Source organism: Schistocerca piceifrons, chromosome 10 (assembly GCF_021461385.2).
Source record: "Schistocerca piceifrons isolate TAMUIC-IGC-003096 chromosome 10, iqSchPice1.1, whole genome shotgun sequence".
Classification (NCBI taxonomy): Eukaryota; Metazoa; Arthropoda; class Insecta; order Orthoptera; family Acrididae; genus Schistocerca; species Schistocerca piceifrons.
Window position 1 is genome coordinate 142,184,088 of NC_060147.1, and position 22,522 is coordinate 142,206,609.

General features: G+C 41.1%; 1 protein-coding gene across 6 annotated transcripts in view; it reads right to left on the reverse strand.

The window, feature by feature from the left end:
* The window catches only part of LOC124718890 (F-box/LRR-repeat protein 4-like), a 116,079-nt gene that overhangs the window by 6,431 nt on the left and 87,126 nt on the right, over positions 1–22,522 (reverse strand). For all 6 annotated transcript variants that reach the window (XM_047244535.1, XM_047244537.1, XM_047244534.1 and 3 more), the window contains one exon: positions 9,258–9,431. In XM_047244535.1, the coding sequence (XP_047100491.1) occupies positions 9,258–9,431 (174 nt within the window). The remainder of the gene's footprint in view (positions 1–9,257; positions 9,432–22,522) is intronic.

Sequence of the window (22,522 nt, forward strand, 5' to 3'; positions counted from 1 at the left end):
TGAGATGATCCCCAGATTGCTGCTTACTGCTTCTCAAATACTTTCCAGCTGTAACAAATGTCATGTCGCCTGCACAGTGGACTTACACATCGTACTACTTAGCAAGTTATTAATCCCATAGGTCATGCAGAGTACACATCTGAACACAGAACCTTGTGGCACACCGTGAATGACAACCTTCCACCACTTTTAAAACTTACCAAGATTCCCCTACATATCTGCACAACTTTCCAGGCTTTCTTTCATTATGAATAACTAGATTACCTGCAAAAATCTTAGTTTTCTGTAAATAATGTCTGCCAGGTCACAGAAAAGGTAATACAATGAAGTTACTTCTAAACCTGATGACGAATCCCCATCCAAGATAACATACTACTTCTTCCCTAGCAAGAAAACCTCAAACGAATCACATATTTTGTTCAGTATCCCATATGATCACACTTTTGTTAACAAGCATCAATGTGGCATCTAGTCGAATGAGAAAAAGAAGAAGAAGAAGAAGAAGAAGAAGAAGAAAAGTCGAGACATATGGTGTCCACCTGATAGTACCGATCCATGGCATTCCAGTTGTTGCATACGAAAACCAATAATATTTTTGGAATCTGGCTTATCATAATGGAAGAGGTCATTCTGTTCAAGGTAACTTATTGCATTTGAGCACAAAACATGTTCTAAAATACTACAAGAGGCACATGTCAGACATGTTGGGTCTATTAGTACTGAAAAGTTAATAATTAAATGCTTTGTACAGTACTCAAAGTCCTATTTATACATGCAAACAACATCAGCGTAAATGTAAATTTTAATCTTATGTTGTCTAGGAATGTATTTTGTTTTTCTTTCCCTTCAGTAACTTTACGAATCCATATTTTTTTTCTTTTCTTTTTGATACCTTGTGCTCCCCATTTAGTGTTATCGTACCCCCTTAGAAGGTGCAATCCACAGGTTGAGAATAACTATCTTAAGTTGAGGGCAAGTGTAATCTATTGTAATAATAGGCAGTAAAATAAGTAGCATGGAATTTTGCAATTTCTTGATGCAATCTATATCTAAATTCAACATTTGGTTCAAATTGTACGGAATTCTTAATCGAGTGTAGCAGTACAATTGAGGAAAGTGTGAGGTTACATACGGAGATACAGAATGACCGTGGGAGAACTGAGGCGGCTAAAAATTAGTGACAGTGTTTTCCCAGAGAGGGGCAAAAGAAGCACCTCAAATGTTCAAAAATGTTGACTTTGGAGTACTTCTGGTGAAGTAAGATGCAAACACACTCGTTGGAAACAGCAGACTGGAATACTGGAATTGTCCGTGTCCCAGGAGGAGGAGGAGGGGGGGGGAGGGGGAGGGAACAAAACAGTCCATCAGTAACGATATTGTTAGGACAAGAAAGATACATTTTAAAATTCACACAAGAGTTGCTGCGAGTGAATATAAATGTTAGTGACTGTCGGATTTAGTGAAAATATTTTAATTACGGATGTCACAGGCCGAGAAAAGTTTACACGGTTCCCTTGCTGGAGACAGACAGTAATGAGGATCGGCTGAGAGTGGACCCTATTGCTCGAGGTGGTCCAGCCTCTTCAACAACCTTACATCATAAATGAAGTGCATGCACTGAGATGACAAAAGTCATGGGATCCTCCTAATATCATGTTGGATCTATTTTGGCCTGGTGCAGTGCAGCAACTTGACATGACATGACATGACATGGCATGGGCTCAACAAAGTGTTGAAATAATGAGCAGTGCTGCTTGTATAGCCTGTGAATGTGTAAGCGTTGCCTATGCAGGATGAACTGACCTCTCGATTGTGTTCCATAAATGTTCAATGGGATTTATGTCGGGAAACCTGGGTAGCCGTGACCTGTGACATGATGCACTGTCATCCTAAAAAATTCGATTGTTATTTGAGAACATGAAGTTCATGAATGGCTGCAAATGGTCTCCTAGTAGCCAAACGTAACTGCTTCCAGTCAGTGATCAGTTCAGTTGGACCAGAGGACCTAGCCCATTCCATTATGGAGCCATCAACAGCTTGCACAATGTCTTATTGACAACTTCTGTCCACGGCTTTGTGGGGTTTGCACCACACTCAAACCCTACCATCAGCTCCTATCAACTGAAATCGGGGTGCATTTGACCGGGCCAAGGTTTTCCTGTCATCTAGGATCCAACCAATATGGTCACGAGCCTAAGAGGGGTGCTGCAGGTGATGTTTTGCCGTTAGCAAATGTACTCGTCTCTTGTCGTCTGCTGCCACAGTCCATTAAAGCACGATTTTGCCGTACGGTCCGAATGAATATGTTCGTCATACGTCCCACATTGATTTCTGCAATTATTTCGTGCAATGTTGTTTGTCTGTTACCACTGACAATAATATGCAAACACCACTGCTCTCTGTCGTTAAGTGAAAGCCGCCAGCCAGTGCATTGTCCACGGTGAGAGGTAAAGCCTGAAATTTGGTATTTTCGGCACATTATTGACTCCAAATACTGAATTCCCTAACAATTTCCAAAACAAAATGTCCCCTGCATCTAGCTCCAACTACCATTCCACTTTCAATATCTATTACTTCCGACTGTCTGGCCATAAATCACCTCAGTACAAATGACATCTCTGCCACAGCACTGCTCTTTTATGCTTTGTGCACAACACTATTGCCATCTGTATATGTGCATGTCACTATCCCGTGACTTTTGTAACCTCAGCGTATTTCGCACAGGAATGTGCTGGTGGTAATGGTCGCCTATTGGCTTATATTCAACTGCTGTCGCTAGTTCTTACAAGGGAACATCCCCATCGCACCCCCCTCAGATTTAGTTATAAGTTGGCACAGTGGACAGGCCTTGAAAAACTGAACACAGATCAATCAAGAAAACAGGAAGAAGTTGTGTGGAACTATGAAAAAAATAAGCAAAATATACAAACTGAGTAGTCCATGGGGAAGACGGAAATACCAAGGATAATGTGAGCTCAGGAGTACCGTGGTCCCGTGGTTAGCGTGAGCAGCTGCGGAACGAGAGGTCCTAGGTTCAAGTCTTGCCTCGAGTGAAAAGTTTAATTTTTTATTTTCAGATAATTATTATCCGACATGGTTTTCTGTGGAGGAATTGGTTGACCTATGACCTTGCGATTAAATGTTTTCGGTTCCCATTGGAGAGGCACGTCCTTTCGTCCACTAATCGCACGGTTTTGCGGTGTGCTCACAAAACACAGACACTAAACTCATTACAGTGAACAGAGACGTCAATGAATGAACGGACAGATCATAACTTTGCGAAAATAAAGATAGTAAACTTTTCACTCGAAGGAAGATTTGAACCAACGACCTCTCGCTCCGGAGCTGCATACGCTAACCACGGGGCCACGGCGCTCCTGAGCTCACATTATCCTCGATATTGCCTATCTTGCGCATGGACTACTCAGTCTGTATATTTTGCTTATTTTTTTCATAGTTCCACACAACATCTTCCTGTTTTCTCGATTGATCTGTGTTCAGTTTTTCAAGGCCTATCCACTGTGCCAACTTATAACTAAATCTGAGGGTGGTGCGATGGGGAGGTTCCCGTGTTAGAGAGTACGGTGGGGAGGTAATTACTTGGAACTACTGGGTCCCACAAGTTTATGGAAACAGCCATTTCCAGAAGGGAGATATGGGACAACCGAGTATGTTTGTTGTAAAGAACAAAACCCAATAAATGGATCTGGGTGACCACCGTCAGATGACAGTTATCGAGGCACAGCTCCGGATTGGATGGACTGTGGTACTGTGGCTGAAATGCACCACTCAAAATTGAAGAGGAGAGAATTGAAACCCACGTGAGGGAGTCCACACAACAACGCGCCAAATGGCATCCTCGAGCTATCGCTCCGTAGAGGCTGCTGAGTGCGAACTAACCCAGATATGGCACTTATCCACACAGAGAGCAGTGACGACTAATGGTCTGTCACGGGCCACGAGTCCATTTATAATGACGCGCGGAAAGGAAGGGCACTTAATACGGAAATCTGTAGAGCGTCATGCTCCTGGGAGAGCAGAGAGCTGACGACGGTGCTGACCCAAACGCAAAACCACCAGACCAGTGGGACAGGAACTGGTAAATAAAAATGCCTTCCCACATGAATCACGTGAGTACCAGTGACAATTCCACCATGGCATGGCCCTTTTATACCTCGTGTAAGTAAGTAAGATGTGAAGGCGTAATGCCGCATCAAATGCCTTACGAAGATTGGAGAAAACTGCAACAAGATGGCGAAGAAAGGCCTGCCTTTTTGCAGCCTCCAACCAAAACTGATGATCAATTGTGGAGTGTCCCTCCTAAAAGCTGTACTGATTAGAAGACAACAGGTTCTGAGATTTGAGGATCTGACAGGGCCGATGAGCCACTGAAGAATGTAGGGAGGAGAGAAAGTGTTCTCGACAAAACTGCTTGCTCTGTTTGAGTAACAAATGGGCTTTGCCTTGAAGGTATTAAATGTAATGGGACCTGTAGAGGACAGGTGCCACTTCAGGCATTGCAAGCCTCAATGGCAGTCACAAATGGCAGTGAGTAATTGTACTGGACATGTCACAGATGACTTCTTCAATACAACCTAACAGAGAGAGGGTAAACATGACCTGGGAGGTTAATTGGCACAATGGAAAGCCCTGCGGGATAACCTGGCCATCAGGTGGCAGGAAGGGAATGAGAGAATTGACTGTAATTGGTTGTTATCACACAGGTCATTTTAGGCGACTAGTGTAATGACAGGAGAAAGGAAGGAGAAGTGAGCAAAAGATCAGTGGAAGAGAAAGTGCCACAAGCAGCTCTAATGTGGGTAGGTGAACTGTCACGAAGAAGGCACAGTTCGTGGTCTATAAGGAGACCGCAACTAGACAAAAAAGCAGTGCCCCACAAGAGGTGATGGGCACAAAATCCCCAAAGAGGAGGAAGGGAGATGAGAGTTGCTGAAGGAGGGCAGTTAGAGCAACAGATGTAGGTGGCCTGTCAGGAGGGAGATAGAGACTGTAATCCGTGACCACAAAGTCCAAATGGACAAAGACGACAACTGCTTCCAATGTGGTACAAAGATGGAGATCCGTGTACTAACAACATCCTTACAAAGGTGCAAACACCACCTGAAGCCCTCAAAAGGCCAACCAGGTTCCGTCAGAAAACATGGAACCTATGAAGGGACGGTGAGTGAGCATCAGTAAAATGAGATTCCTGTACAACAACACAAGCTGCAGAGTAAAAGGAAGTAAAGGATATCAGTTCTGGAAAGTGAGGGGAATACCTGTTACAATTCCACTGCACAGAATGCAGACCCAAATAGGAGGCGAAAGGGCCACATCAAGTCACACCGCCAGGTCACCATCTGTCACCGAGGATGGGGTGACATCCATAAACAAGATGTCAGTCTCAGGTTGCGAGGAGGGAGTTACCACCTTTGGAGGCACAGGAAGTGTCTTGTCCTGGTACTTATGTTTCTTCTCCTCCTCCTCCTCAGGTCAAGGAGAGCAGGTTTCAGCAAAATCTGGAACTGATACAGAGCAGACGACCTAGGGGTGCACAGACTGTGGGTTAAGTGGTTGATGTGTGGCAACAGGCCTATGGTCTGGGAAATGTAAGGGGGAGGGATCCTGGTATTGGAACCCATCACTGATAAACGCCTTAGAAGGAGGACACGTCTCTGACTAGCTAGGGGGAGTAGCACCCAGAGGGGTGGGCACGGGAACTGCCAGGGAAGGGGGAGAAGAGAGGGGGTAGAACTGGGGGTGGCAGGAGCAGGAGGGGGTGGCGTGGAACTACGTTAGATGGAAAGATGGTCGTATTTGTGAAGAGCCTCAGTGTAGGATAAATGATAGAGGAACTCATATTTCTGCATCTTCTTTTCCTTATAAACCGGGCAATCTGGTGAGCATAAAGTGTGGCAGTTGTGACAACCAATGCACATAGTTACCAGAACACAGGACCTCTCCTCACAGAGTGGGCATCCACATCGACCGCACAGAGGGCCCATCATACAGCAGGAACACTTGCACGAAATGGAAGCACTGAAAACACCTCACGGTTTGGTGAGATGTACTGCTTCATGTCACACCGATAAAACGTAATCCTGACCAGGAGGATAGCTGGGCCGACACTGCTGTGAAACTCAGCTTGCCATTTTCTCACACGATGCCCTGCGAACTAGGAATGAAAGGCAACAGGTGGATTCTATATTCCCAAATTTCTGTAAAGCATCTGATACAGTGCCACACTGACAACTGTTAATGACGGTACGAGCATATGGGATATGTTCTCAGGTACGTGATTGGCTCAGTAACAGAACCCAATATGTTGTTCACGATGGCAAGTGTTCGGAAACAAGGGCATTGTCAGGAATGCCACAGGAAAGTGTGACTAAACTCTACTGTTTTTTATACATGGGGTTATTGCAATTAAACTTTCAAAATGCTGTAGAAATAACACCACTGGACAGAATGACATCAAATTGCAAAGGAAGATTATCGGAGAAAGGGGAAAACGTATGGCAGAAGAAAAAAAAAATAGTGTGAAAACTGATAAATAGATGGCCCTGTATACACCTGTCACGCGCACGACCCACTTAAGTTGATATAAACACACCAGGTACACGGCTTTTCCTCATTTCGTGTCTGCGATGTTCACCGTGACTGTCTCAATGCAGGATCGCGCTCTGCTCGTAAAGCTGTATTACAAGAATGATGGCTGTGCACACGTCGCTCTGCAGAAGTTCCGGACACTGAAGGGTTTGAAAAAGGCGTCGGTCCGATGAATCTGGATAGAACGATTCAGAAATTTGAAAAGACAGGTTCTATTGGTGTGCAACCTGATAGAGAGAGAAAACGAACTGATTCAACATCAGTGGCCACAGCAATGCAGGAAGAGACGAGTGGTAGTGAGCAAACGTGTAGTGCATGGAGAATTGCCCAAACATTGGACATACCCATGAGCACTGTGCGTAAAATTCTACGAAACATCCTTCTTTGCTGTCCATTCAAAATTACTTGTGTGTACGAGTTGCTTTCTGTTGGCCTGCCAGCAAGAGAGACCTTTGCTTTAGAATTTCTTGCTCGCATGGAAGTGGATAATGGTTGGCCGTGAAAGATTTTGTGGACAGCCTTCCATCTGACAGGATATGCCAATATGCAGAACTGCTGAATATGGGCAACTGAAAATCCACACGGAAATCAATAGTACCACTTCATCCTGAAAAGGCCACTGTGCGGTGCGAGTTTACGGCTTCATTTACCACAGGGCCATATTTTGTTTAAGAGACAGGTGCTTCCGGTCCCATTACCTGTACCATCACTGGTAAGCACTAAGAGTGTCTTTTGCACAACCACATCATTCCAGCTCTCCAACAGTGTGGATGGAATCGTTTCTATGCAAGATGGTGAACCTCCGCGCATTGCAAATCCAGTTAAACAGCTGCCGAAGTGCTATTTCGGAAATGCTAAAATTATCAGCTGCCATTTCCCTACAGCCTCACCGTCCCGATCACCTGATCTTAATACGTGTGACTTCTGACAGTGGAGTTGTCTGAAAGATTTTGTGTTCAGTGTTCCAATTGCAAACTTAGCTGCACTGAAGCACACACTGTGCCACACATTCTGAATGTGACCCCGGAAACACTTCGATCAGTTGTGGAACACGCTGTTTCTCGATTTCAACTTGTTGCAGAAAATGGTGGACAGCATATTGAATATATTTGTGCCAGTCACATGGAAATTAATAATCTGATTTGATTTTGATTCATGCCTTTTATGCGGTTTTTGACCTCAGGACAATTAAAAACCAATAGGATTGATGCTTTTTATGTAGTTTTTTGCCTCAGGACAATTAAAAACAGATTTTTCCATCCAATGTGATGGATGGGCTTGCATAACTAACAGTATCACACCTGTACACCCATGCACAGTTTGTTTAATGATTCATTTGTCATTTGTAGTTGATCACTATTAAATTATGATGCTTACAGTGCCATCTATTGCTACATTTTGTAACTATTTATTTTTCTTCTGCCAGACATTTTTCCCCGCCTCTGATAATATTCCATTGCAATTTGACGCCATTCCGACCGGTGGTGTTATTTCTACAGCTGTTTGAAAGTTTAACTTTAATTATAGTCACCCTGTAGATCAATGATCTGGTGAACAGAGTAAGCAGCAGTCTGCTGACGATGCTGTTGTGTACAGGAAGGTGTCATCATTGAGTGACTGCAGGAGGATACAATATGACTTTGTCAAAATTTATAGTTAATGTCACTAATGCAACTAGCTCTAAAAGTAGAAAAATTTAAGTTAATGTAGATGAGTAGGTAAAAAAAGGAAAAAAATATATATATTTGAGTACAGCGTAAGTAACACGCTGCTTTGCACAGTCGTGTCGATTATATATCTAGGTGTAACATTGCAAAGCAGTATGAAATGGGATGAGTATGAGGCGTATAGTAGGGAAGGTGAATGGTTGACTTCGGTCTATTGGGAGAATTTTAGGAAAGTGCAAACGAGATTGCAAATAGGACACTAGTGTGACCCATCGTTGTGTACTGTTCAAGTGTCTGGGATCTGCACCGTGTCCGATTAAAGGAAGACATCAAAGCAATTCAGAGGCAGGCTGCTGTATTTGTTATCGTTAGGTTCAAATAACGTGCAAGAATTATGGTGATGTTTCAGGAACTCTAATGGTAATTACTGGAGGGAAAGCGACATTCTTTCTGAGTAGCACTATCGAGAAAATTTAGATAATCAGCATTTGAGGCTGACCAGAACCATTCTCCTGCCATCAACTTACACACGAAGGTACGATTAGAGGGATTAGGGCACATACGGAAGCACATAGACAGTCTTTTTCCCTCACTCTTCTTGCGAGTGAAATATAAGAGAAGATGTAGTGGTACAGGGTACCCTCTGCTGTGCACCGTATGGAGGCTTCCAGAGTATGCCTGTAGATGTAGATGGAGACATAAGCGAGGACACCGAGAGAGGGGAAGGAGTGAGGACAGGGAGGGAGGGAGGGGAACGGGGAAGGAAATGCAGCCCACGAGGAAGAAAGAACTTCAATAGCTCGGGGCCCCGTGTGCGCCACGCTCGAACTCGCGAAAGAGCTGTGATCCCGTGGGGGCAGCTCCTTCTGTAGAGATGTCGTGTACGTTCTGCTTTTCACCTAGCTCGTAGAAGTTGATGTACTATTAAGAGAGAGGTGTCATCTGCTGTAGGAGAAATATACTATCACGTTGCCCACTTACGTTTCCAGCTTTTTGAGTCGGCGGAGTGTCTCGAAAAGAGCATCCGTATGTCCCTCGCAACCGTGCAGTTCGAGTTCCCGCAGCTCTGGGCAGTGCTCCACCACGCCGCGCATTGTCTCGTCCACCACGATGCAAGCGAGCTGAAGCTGCTGCAGTTTTGGAAATCCTCCATTCCTAAAGACGTGGTAAACAGTTGTGAACTATACTTATTACAAAGAATACAATACACATAAATGATCTAATCATCTAACAGATAATGTCAGAAGCTCCGTGAGGCTTTTCTCGCGCAGTACTCTTGTCTACAGGAAGGCTGTAATGCCAGAACATTGTAGCAAAACACAGGAAAAGGGACTGGAAGTCAATGCTGAGGGTAAGAAAATGTAACATGTTATACATTAATATATGGAGACACTCATTGATGTTTGATTATGCTATTGCTGATAAATCGGTGAATAAGTCACCAATGAAATGTTTGGAGGTAACCATCTCAAATGACATAAAATAGAGTGAGTGTACAAAATTAGTTCTATGAAAAGAGGATGCTGGGCTAATTCCATGAAATTGTGTCTTAGAAACACTCATTTGACTGATCTTCACATACTGCTTATAAGCCTGTGGCCTTTAGCAGGCATTATTAAGAGAGCAAGTAGAAAAGATTCAGCAAAGGGCAGCCAGTTCTCTCTCTTTGTAAAGTGCATGCAAGAGTGTTACAGAGATTCCCAAACAACTCCGGTGGCACATGCTACAAGACACGCTTGTAGTGTTGGTATCTTGTGCCTCCAGGTATGTAAAATGGTAATTTTTTATGGCAACATAAGCATAAGGAATTGAACCTGCACCCCTTCACTTGGCAATCTGTCTTTATGATCGTGCAGTTGCTGAGGCAGACAATAAATGATTCTTTTTCTTGTGCTGATAAGGTACTCTTGCCTCCTGATACGCTGGTTTATCTGTCAGTGTATCTTCTTGGATAATAATTAAAATTTTAGGACATGAAATAACATTTTTTCACTACATATGTGGCTCTCAGGCTCAGTCATAGGAACTTCCATTCAGTGTGTTCTGCAGATCTCCCTAAGTAGCAGAACCTATGTACGATGTGTCTGAAAATGGAGAAATTAAGATTTAACGCGATTCTTATTTTACTGGAAAGGAAAGAATCAGATCAATTGAGATGTAATGTTATCAAAAAGTGTCGACAATAAGAAATGAGGAGTTTCTTCGCAGAGTAGGAGGGGAATCGCTCGTATCAAAAACACTGACAAGAAGAAGGGACAAATTAACAGGATGTGTGTTCAAAAATCACGGAATAGGTGCACATATTAAGGTTATTTCAAAAGTAAAGTCCGAGTCGCCAAAGCTAATCAAAAGTCACGCAAACACTGAAATGGGCATGCGCATCAACTTCCTGATCACCTTGTTTGTCAAACAGCACCATTTACATTGGTACGGTTGCAGTGTGTTGTTACACTGTCAGTTCAAAATGTTTAAAACAACTGATCAGCCTGCCGACTGTGAAAGGACACTGATTCAGTCTTTGACAGCTAGGAATGTTGCAGCAATGGAAACACACTGACAGATAAGTGAGACAAATTACCCCAATGTGACGGGTGACAGCAAAGTGTACGAGTGGGTGAGATCTTTCGAGGATGGGTGGGGAAATGGCAGTGACGAACCGTAAGCAGGCCAACCGTCAGTGATCTCAGAATATTTGGTCAAAACTATTGACAAAAATATTGTGGAGATAGGCAATTCACAATTTCAACTTTAGCACTGGAATATCTGAGTGTGTGTAGAGCCACTCTGCAGAAAAGTTGAAATTTCGTAAACTGTGTACACGTTGGGTCCCCAGCCTGCTTACTGAGTCACACAAATTGGAAAGAATGGCTTGTGCTATTGTTTTTTTGGACTGATATCATAAGGGAGGTGATTAATTTTTAGAGAACACTGTTACAGACCTGGGTTTTCTCACACAACAGTCTAATTGTGTCAATGGAATGGTGTCACGTGACATCACCAGTCAGTCTAGGGCGAGCACACAATCTCAACTCCCAAGGTTACAGCACCCACATTTTGGTATAGTAAAAAGTTTCCTTAGTCAAGTTTATGCACCAACAGCAACAATACATGCAGCCACTTACTGCGCAACCCTGACGAAACTTCGGTGTAGTGTACAGAATAGCGAGGCCAGGGGCACAATCTCAACCTGCGAGGTTATATCAACTGTGTTTTGGGGCAGACACTGAGTCTCATCAGTTGAGTTTATGCATCAAGAGAGAACAATAAATGCAATTGCTTATTGTGCTTATCGTGTCTAAAATTCAGTGTGTGGTACTGAATAGTGACGAGGTCTACTAATGTCTGGACTTTCGTTGCTCCGTGACAATGCCAGACCCCATTCTGTCAATCGCACCCAAAATCGGATCAAATATTTCAGATTGGAACAGACTGCCAACTGTCCAGACTTGGCGTCAAGCGATTGTCATTTGTTCTGCTACCTAAAGGAGTTTCTCGGAGGCAAACACTTTGCAACAGAGGACAAGGTGGAAGAAGCAGTTAAAGATTGGTTATCCCCACAGCCGGCAGATATCTGTGACTTAGGGATACAAAAGCTTTTAGAACATTATGACAAATGTTTAAATAAATACGTAGAAAATAGAGGAAACATGTACAGAATTAAATAAAAACAGATTTCTGAAAAAATCTGTGTTGTTTTATATTTTATAACAAATCAGACCTTACTTTACGAATAATCCTCATACCAATTCTGTTTCCAATCTCTCTCCCTCTTTTCTATTTCATTCACTAGCTCTCTTTTCTCTGGTTTTTCTGGCTTTGGTCAGTTCCCAAGATCCTGGTGGTTTTTTTCTTCTGAATTGGTAGGACAGCAATTTGTGACTTTATGTTAGACAGAAGCTTGTTGAATATGTTACCACAGCAATAAATAAGCATTAAGGAGTACATGTACTGGGAAGTGAATGTAAAAATTCCAAGATCCTTAACCCTTGACCTGGAATATCTCTTAATTGTGGATAACTAGATACAACCTTGCAGACCTCTTAATATTTTTTTGTTGTGTAACTTCACATTAACTTGCAAAATTAAGCGAATAGTCAACTATTTCGTGTTATAAGCAGGTAAAATATTGTTAAGCACTTCTAAAGATTTCATTGATTGTTATTCAAAATGAACATGCAAAATAATGAGTATGTGTAGTCATTTAGTAAAAGTCTTGATATCAGTTATGAGAGTCATAAGAATAAATTAAAACAGTACACAAAGGTAATAATCAAATGAACTCAAAATATTAATTTGCAGCATTTTTGCACACTCAACGCACATCTTCCTACTACATTCCAGACAAATTGGCTGACCACATTTGGTGCACTTATGCATCATTTTCTTTTTTTTTTTTTTTTGCTCCAGGACACTTCATACATGTCGTCCTCTTACATTCTATCACTTGGTTTACCTCTAACATATCATCATCAAATAATTCTTCTGTCTGAGATTTTGTAGGTGTTTGTGCCAAAATCTGATTGTGTCATCAGTCCTTGCCTGTTTCACCAATATGATTCTATATGCTGAATGTCCTGCACAGTTTGTAGCTCCCATGGAGTTCACCTTTAATCTTGACGGTGTGAACTTTTGTGATCACTGTGGCACACCATTTTTCATTCAGTGTTCACAGTGCAAGTTAATGGTTTGTTTTGAACATTTCTCTATGCCTTCTGCACACACACATTTCCTGTCATCTCCTGATGCGTCTCGTGAGTCATTAGCAGCTAATATTTTTCCTGTCGTGAGTGTTAACACAACACTTTCAGATGAGCCTTACTTGAGATTGAACTTGTGACCTTGCACTCAAGAGGTTCCTTGGAAGCTTCTTGATTAGTTTATCTGTGTGTTCGCTCCATCCTGACTTGTTATCCAGCTGGACATTCAGGAATTTTGCACGCTTTTTACATTTAGAATATGATCCTTAATGACTACTCACAGTTTCAATGTGCCTTTTTTGGCTTGTCTGAAAGAAAGATATCAGTTTTTGGTAGATAGAAAAGGAAGTAAGGAAAACTAAGGTTTAATGTCACATTGACAGCAAGGTCTTCAGAGACAGAACACAAGCTCAGACCAATTGCAACTACAGAAGGCATATTTCATCTACGGTGAACAGCTGACACCTGATACTGTAGACATCTCCGCAGCAACTGTGGTCCTACTGGATACTTTACATGAAAGATCCCTGCAACTTGTCACTGTTACCAGCCCTTGTGAGGAAACAAACTCCTTTTTTGAGAAAAATGTGATTCCTGTACTGTAAAAACCCGCTACAAGGAAAAGGAAATAAAAGGAATTTAGCTTGGGATTAAAAAAAAGTAGAGAATTAGGGTGGAGTGTCTGGCTTTCGTGGACGATGTTGCCATTCTAATGAACAATAGAGAGGAAGCCAAACTTGCATTGGAAAAACTACACGAAATCTCACAGAAAACTGGGCTACATCTCCCATGAGAAAACACAGTATATGGAAAACAAACCTGTAGATAATACGGGAAAGTGGCACAAGTTGCCCACTTCAGATATCTGGGAGAGATAATCGAACCATCAGGACTGAACTCGATAGTCAATAAAGATAGAATCTCCAGATTACACAAAGCATATAAGCTCACTTGGAATCACTATAAAAGAAATCTATTTCTGTCAATGTGAAACTAAGGCATTACAACACAGTAGTCCTGCCAGAAGCACTTTATGTTGCAGAAACTACAGTGATTCATGGTCATACTAAGATCAGAGAGACTGAAAAGCAGGAAGGAAAAATTCTGAGGAAAATATATTAAATAGTGTTTTGGAAAGGAATTTGGATGAAGAGGCCAACTAGAGAGATTTACAAAGACATAGAAACAATAACAGACACCATTAGAAAGAGAAGGATGAAATTTTATGGACATATCAGCAGGATGAATAAAAGCAGGCTCACAAGACAAATCTTTGAGATAGTAAACAAAAGCAAAAACAAGACAAAGTGGATCACTGAAGCAGAAGAAGACATTAAAGAACTGGGGATCACACAAGATAACATAAACAATAGAGAACAGTTTAGAAACATCTTACACAAACATACATTTAAACAAGAACATACAGAGAACAGAACGGGAAAAAGATGGTCGGAAGAACGCAAGAGAGAACACAGTGAACATATGAAGAGAATTTGGGAAGAATGAAGAAAATAGAAGAAATCATGACTACTCAGGTTCAATTGCTCTCTCAAAAGGAAATAATCGAAAATAATAATAAAAACCCACTTTTACACTTTTCAAGGGACTTGAAAAAAAAAAATAGCATAAACTGTGGGAAAACGTGAAATGTGAGGAATGACTTTTTCAAGTTTTACTGGTTGTGTATGGGGCCCCATTTCCATTTTCGTAGTTTTGTGCGATATATGTAGATAATAGGCAAAAAATACTCATCAGAGAATGTTTATTTTTATTAAAGGTTATCTGAATTTAGTGCTATGTTTAGCAGGTGACACGACATTCACGAACAGTTTCGCGCACAACAAATCTCATTAAAAATAATGTAAACCACACAGCCACCACGTTGATTTACGTGTTTGCAAAGCTTAAGTGATGCAGTTGGCAGTTTTATATTTGATGCCTACAAAAAATGCATGTCAAGTGTATACTGCATTAAAGATCTCTCTAAACTGCACCATTTTTAGTGTAACTTTCCTGTGAAAGTGGTGTCAGCAGATGTATATAGTACCCGCCATTTATCTTGCTGTTTGTGATTTTGTATATATAGGTGCATGAAATATCGCAAAGTGCGTTAAATATGGCACCACACTACAGATCAATCTGTCACTGCAACCTTTATTTCACTCTCACTGACTTAGTCAGCTCCCAGCCAAACCGACACTTTCAAATCAACGTAGACATCGGGGTTACGATAGAGATCGGTCTGTATCCACAGCCAAAATTACAGGGAAGGAAAGCATACTATGCTTAAGCATTTTATGCACACATTTACAAAACATTAAAATGTCATTTATAATAATAATAATAATAATAATAATAATAATAATAATAATTTATTTATATTATTCTGACCTATTCTATAAACACGACATCAACAAATGAGTACAGTAGTTACTACTTTCTGGCAAAAAAATCCAAAATTGTGGGTTGTTTTTATTTTGAATTTTTTCAATGTGGTTTTTGAGTTCATAAACACAATGGAAAACTTTGTCATTAACATCTGCAGCTGAAATATATTTTTTAATTTCTTCCACTGCTGCATTAACAACTGCAAATGAGGGAACCTCGTTGTCCACATCACTCTCTCTGTAACTTTCACTTTCTGCATTTTCTTGTGTGTGAAAGTCGATAACGTCATCAACAGAAACACTTTCCACAGTGACAACATCTTCGTCAATGTTGAAGCTGCAGCTTTTCCCATGATGAAGCAAGCAGTTTTTCACCGTTGTCACTAACACTCACGTCTGGTGCGTCAGATCCATTTCCGTCATCACCTTCGATGAATCCCGCTTTTCGGAAGCAATTCGAGATGGTGGCTGCCATAACTTCTGTACGTGCCTTCGCAATATAATGCAAAGCACTAAAACTGACACGTTAAAGGAGGCTGAGACTTAAAAGTTAATGCCTTTCTGCACAATCGCCTTCCTATAGTGTGTTTTGAAGGCACGGATGATACCCAAATCCGAAGGCTGTAATTTGCTTGTGCAGTTTGGTGGCAGAAACTGTAACTGCACATTACGCAGGCTTATATTTCTAGGATGCGCGCAGGGCAACAATCCACTAACATCCACGCTTTTTTGTTGGCACTATAGTTCATTGGGAGTTTTTATGTTTTTAAAACACCGTCGTTTTTTAGATTTGCCAATCACAAACAATTTAATTTTTTCGGTACCATCCGCATTCGTGCCTAGCATTACTATCGGGTGAACTTTGCTACGTTTACCTCCGTGGCAGTTTTCACCTTTAAAGGCAAGCATTTTATTTGGCAATACGCTGTAAAAGAGACCTATTTTGTCAATATTGAATATATCCTTTGGTTTATACTGTATCAAAGGTCTTGTAACCCGACACTAAGCCAATCCGTAACACATTTTGTGTCCACACTGTTTTCTTCACCACATAGTTTTGTACACTACATTGTACCGCTTCTCGAACCTATATATCAACCCGGCGGATGCTGTGAAGTCCTCAAGCCCAAGTACACTGGCGACTTTCAGTGCTTTTTTGCTAAACATCACACCGTTTATTGGAATATTCAATGCACGTGCTGCCTGAAACCAGTTCTTCATAATTTCTTCCAGTTCTGCGCATTTCGAATAGCTGGCATATTTCATTTTTTTGGAATTTGGCCCACTGTTACTTACACTTTCCAAAATAGTCTCTCTGTTTTTCACAATAGTGTTCAATGTAGATACCGGTAGTCCTAAACTATGTGCTAATGAAACACATGTTCCACGGTGAGCGTCAACTCTTTCCAGAATTTTGACTTTTCCTTCCACAGAAAGGGTTTTCCTATCTCTTTGGGCAGTACGTGCGTTTTCCATCCTAAACTGCGACAGAAAACAACAGTGTGAAAGAAACAACTAACCATAGACTTCAATCACTTCACACAAGGCTACGAACACACTACATGGTACACACAAACAATGCAACAAATACAAACTCTTCACATTGCAGTTGTCGAGATCAGCTGTGTCGACTGAAATCGACTCACTTCGGCTGTAGGCACGGGCTTGTCGTCGCGTTGCCGACATTACACAGTAAACAACACTGTACAATGCGTATATGTACCATAAAGGAAACTACCGTATCTAGCAAGTTAGAAATACTGGAAAATGGATATCCTCTGTATGCTATCATTATTACAGGGTGAAGTTAATGCCGAAATGATGCGGATACAATAAATTAAGGGTACTACAGTACTGACAGATACAGTCGGTATTGACTCGAAACAAATGAATGTTCCTCAGAAGTTGCGCATTCTTCCGTCTTCTATCACAACAGTTACTCCCATCAACCACCACAGTGACCACACCAAGTTGTGGTTGACAGCGGCAGGATACAAATCACATTTTTTTCTGACTTAAGATTTGCTGAGTGGAGCAAGCACCCTGGTGTCACGAAAGTTAAACGTATAACTTATGTAAACACTACTTGAAGGCAAACGCTGTGCTTGTGTCATCTGGGGGCTGAGGATTAGCTAAAGAATGGGGAGGGTAATTTTTTGTTGCGGATTGAAATTGGCAGGCCTGTAAAACCATTAAAATGTTTATACATTACAATGCATTACTGTGCAGCAGTTATATTCCATTTATCTTGTGGAGAGGCATTGTCAGATGTGGAAAAAAGTCAAATGTGTGTATTTATTTGCAATTTAATGACCTGGCCCATTATTGTAAAATATTATTGTTATTACAGTGCTAATACAAATTAAAAAATAACCTAAATACTAATTTTAAGTGTTTCTGTGAAGATACTCTGCAATGGACTACAAGGAATTATCAACAGAAAGTTCCAGCATGTTACCTGCATAACTTCAGTGTGCTCTGGGGAGTTGTCGAATACGTGTGTGTCCACCTATCTGGCACCTTTCAGCACTAATTTTAATGCTTTGAAGTCTTTCTGGAGATTTTTTTTTCTTGGCTTTGGGTTCTTCTACTTTGATTCTGATATATCCGTAGTGCCTAAAATTTAACATATCGGCTTCTTGTACTTGTTCATTTGAGAGTACTGTATTTATAGTTTGTGCTGTTATCTTGTATCATATGCAATAATTTAATAATAATCCATTTGGGTTGAACTATATGCAGTTATTTTCAAATATTTTATTACCTGTATCTTCACTGAGGGGGCTGATATTACTTATTGCTATACGTGTATTATTTGCAAAAAGGACAACATTTGTGTTTTCGGAAAATACAAGACAAAGAGATATATATACTAGAAAAAAAAACAAGGGTCCCAACACAGAACCCTACGGAACACTGTGTCTGGTTGTAAGAAATCTTCTCGACATTCAGTTCACATCAAATGGGAGATAAAACTCTAACATTAATGCCGTCGTCTTCATCGGGAGATAATTGTCTGCTGGGAGTGAAGTCTGTTTCCTTTATAGTGGCGTCATTGGTCTAGTGATGTCACTTGGATATCAAACTTCTATTTGCAGTTCTGTCAGCTAAAAAGTGGGATTCACACTGTCAAGTATAAAAAATACGCAAATAGAGCATTCCATTTAGACCAATCGCTACTGCCATCAGTTTCCCACTTACAAGCTGGTGAAACAAATGAAGAAGTTCTTGGTGCCTGAAGTCAACAACTGTTACTGTCACAGCTGGAACTCTAAAACTTTTGTTGAGATAATTAAAGGCATACAGTTGGCCATGAATGACATTACAGTGAGCCTAGATAAATAAATGTAAATGTCGTGTGATTAGAGCCTCCTGTCTTGTAGACCGTTCGGCCGGGAGCAAGTCTTTTGATTTGACGCCACCTCGGCGACTTGCGTGTCGATGGGGATGAAATGATGATGATTAGGCAATACGACACCCAGTCCCTGAGCGGAGAAAATCTCTGACCCAGAGAATATCTCTGACCCAGGTGGGAATCAAACCCGGGCCCTTAGGATTGACATTCTGTTGCGCTGACCACTCAGCTACCAGGGGGCGGATGGTGAACCTAAATGTGGTGTCTTTATTTACACAGGTAGCAATAGCATAAGCTCTGTAATTTTTAACTGGCTACTTTCCGCCTTGTGCTCTCAAATGTATTCAACATGTCTTGATGCTACTTATTTTCTGTACAGTAGGATATACTGGTTGGTTATAATTAAACTGAAATGTTCAGAGTGCTGCAGTGCGAGTTGTATACACTGGAGGAGCTGAAACATTGTAGGTATGTTCAATAATCGGTATGCTCACATGGTCGCTGAAAAAATAATAGTTCCACTTTCTGCACCAGGTGAAACTTGGTGTTGTAAGCATTCAGAATTTGTAATGTTTCCTGCTTTGATGTCACAATGCTGTTCGTCACTTGATGTCACGTGTTAATTTCTTTTGTGAAGCAACTGTTGGTGTAACGGGCTAAGAAGCTCGAAGTATTCTGTACGAAATGCAATGGCTATTGAGAACAAAGGGCGTGTGGTGGTGGCGGCAAAGTTGTTTTATGAGAATGGCAGAATGGCTAAATCTTTTGAACTCTTGACCACGGGTGAGACAATTCCCATGACACAGCTTGAGCACTGGCTGCTGATTTGAGGCATGTGCTGCACTTTTGGCTATAACTACAGCAACTTCATCAACAGCTGCCAAGGGAATGGGCCACCTCCCTCTGCCTGGTGCACCAGCAAATTCAGCTGTTTCTTCAGATTTTGCAATCAGGTTCTTTAGCCCATTTGTTGACGCAGGGATCCTCTGCAGTTGTTTCTGTCAGTGATATTCCCACAATGCAGTGTCACTTACCAGATGAAAGATTTGCTTCAAAGAAAGATTTGCTTGTAAAAACAGGCATAAACCTGGTAGCAGATGGAAGAAGGAAAAACCGTGGGATTGTTCCCGTTCTATAATGTAACCTCACACAGATACTACATAAATATAAGATTATGCCAGTATTACAACCTCCAGGGAAAATTATGGATTCGCTGCAGCCAATGAAAGGCTGCATGGATTTAGGAACAGCTGTTGTATTTTTGTCTTCAAAGATATTTTTAATTTTATTTTTTCTATCACTCTTTTAGTTTTTGTTTTTCCTGTGTATAAAATCCTCTGAATCTTTCTCAAAAGGCCAATTTCAAATGAATCAATTATACTGCAGTCCACTTTTTTTTTATTGTCCACTACTTGTGTACATATAAAAGTGTGGACGACGTCAAAGTTCCACATTGGAGCAAATGATGCCTGTCGTCTGGGCTCCAAGAGCATACTTTGATCATTCCAGGGACTGGCAGAGAAGGCTGAGAAGATTAGCCTTTTGCATGGAGTTTCAAAGCAGCTCACAATTTGCACCATTGTCCCCAGAACTGATTGTAGCCCTTTGGTTCAGAGTCGAGTGGAAGGAGTGAACCACATACTTGGAAGGTTCTGTGACAAGCTAAGATATGACATCCTAGACTTGAGCCATAGGGTTGAGAACTGTAGGGTCCCGTTAAATGGGTCAGGCATGCACTGCACATCAGAGGCTGCTACTCAGGTAGCTCACTGTAACATCGAAAGAAATGTCTTTTGCAGATGAGAGCATTAAAATTATAATGGTTAACTATCAAAGCAGCCACACCAAAGTGCCAGAGTTTGAAGCACTCCTGAAAAGCAGTGAAGCTCACATAATACTAGGCACAGAAAACTGGCTGAGACCTGGAATTGATAGCAGTGGGACTTTTGGGGAAAATCTGAGTGTATATCGAAACCATAGGCAAACGGGAAATGGAGGTGGCGTATTTGTCGCAGCAGACAATAAACTCAAATCCAGTGAGACAGAAACTGAAGCTGCACGTGAGATTGTTTGGGCAAGACTCATTATCAGGGGTGGGCATAAAATAATTGCATCCTTCTATAGCCCACCAGACTCATCTGCTGATGTAACAAAAAACTTTAGAGAAAATCTCAGTTCACTCATATGTAAGCTCCTCAAGCGTACTGCAATCATCGGTGAAAACTTTAATCGTCCAACAATTACTTGGCAAAATTCCAGCTTAATAAATGCATTCTCTGAAAACTACCCATAACAAACAGTTAGGAACACTCACAATGGAAATATATTGGATCTAATGGCAACAAATAGATCTGACCTCTCTGAGGATGTCCGCATCGAAATTGGTTCAGTGACCACGAAGTGGTTGTGGTAACAGTGATTACTAAATTACAAAGGACAACTAAAACAAGCACAAAGATATGTATGTTCAGTAAACTAGATAAAAAAAAATCAGTAGTGGCACACCTCAATAAGGAATTTGAAACTTTCAGCACAGGGCCAGGAGCATGTAGAGAAACTAAGGCTCAAGTTTAAAAGAATAGTTGACCAGGCACTCAACATGTATGTGCCCAGAAGAAAAGTTCATAATGGGAGGGACCCTCCATGGTACACTGTCACTGTAAAGAAACTTTTAAGGAAACAGACATTACTCAGTAATAGGTATAAATTAAAGCATAGGACTATAGATAGAGATATGTTGAATGAATATGTGATACTTTCAGTGACTACCACGGCAGAATGTCGTCCAGTGATCTCTCACAGAACCCAAAGAAATTCTGATTGTATGTAAAGGCTGTTAGTGGCACCAAAGTTAGTATCCAGCTTCTAACGAATAAGACAGGAACTGAAATTGAGGGTGGCAAAGCAAAAGCTGAATGATGAACACTGTTTTTAAATGTTCCTTTACAAAGGAAAAACCAGGAGAATTGTCTCAATTTAATTGTCGTACCACTGAAAGGATGAATGAAATAAGTATCAGTGTCAGTGGTGTTGAGAAACACCTGAAATCGTTAAAATTCAACAAAGTTCCATGGCCTGATGGGATCCGTGTCAGATTCTCTACTGAATTTGCATCTGAGTTAGTCCCTCTTCTAACTATAATCTAGCATAGATTCCTCAAACGAAAAAATGTACTAATTTCTTGGCAAAAAGCACAGGTCACACCCATCTATAAGAATGGTAGTAGAACTGATACACAAAACTACTGTCCAATATCGTTGACATTGATTTGTTGTAGAATCTTAGAACATAATCTAAGCTAAAACTAATGAGGTACCTTGAACAGAATAACCTCCTTAATGCTAAGCAGCATGGATCTCAAAAACATCTATCATATGAAACCCAACCTGCACTTTTCTCACATGACATACTAAAAGCTTTGGATCCATGCAGTCAGGGAGATGCAGTAATTCTTAGTTTCCAAAAAGCATCTGTCTCAGTACCACATCTACACTTTTTCTCAAACTTGCATTAGTTTTGTGAATCAAATAATGGTACAAAAATGTCAGTGTCAAAAAGGAGAACAAATAAAAAACACTGATAGGCCAAAACAAATGTACCTTTAGAACCACTACATATATGATTGGCCACCACAGCCATGGAAATGTGAAATTAATTTACAAGTATAGGGGCTTTTAATCAAATTAAACTATATGGTTCCAGCGATCTTTTCAAGTCTCAAACATCTATGATGTATACATGCAGACTGAAATGACATGTGAAAATCTGTGCCGAAACCAGGATTTGAACCCAGGACTCCTGCTCAGC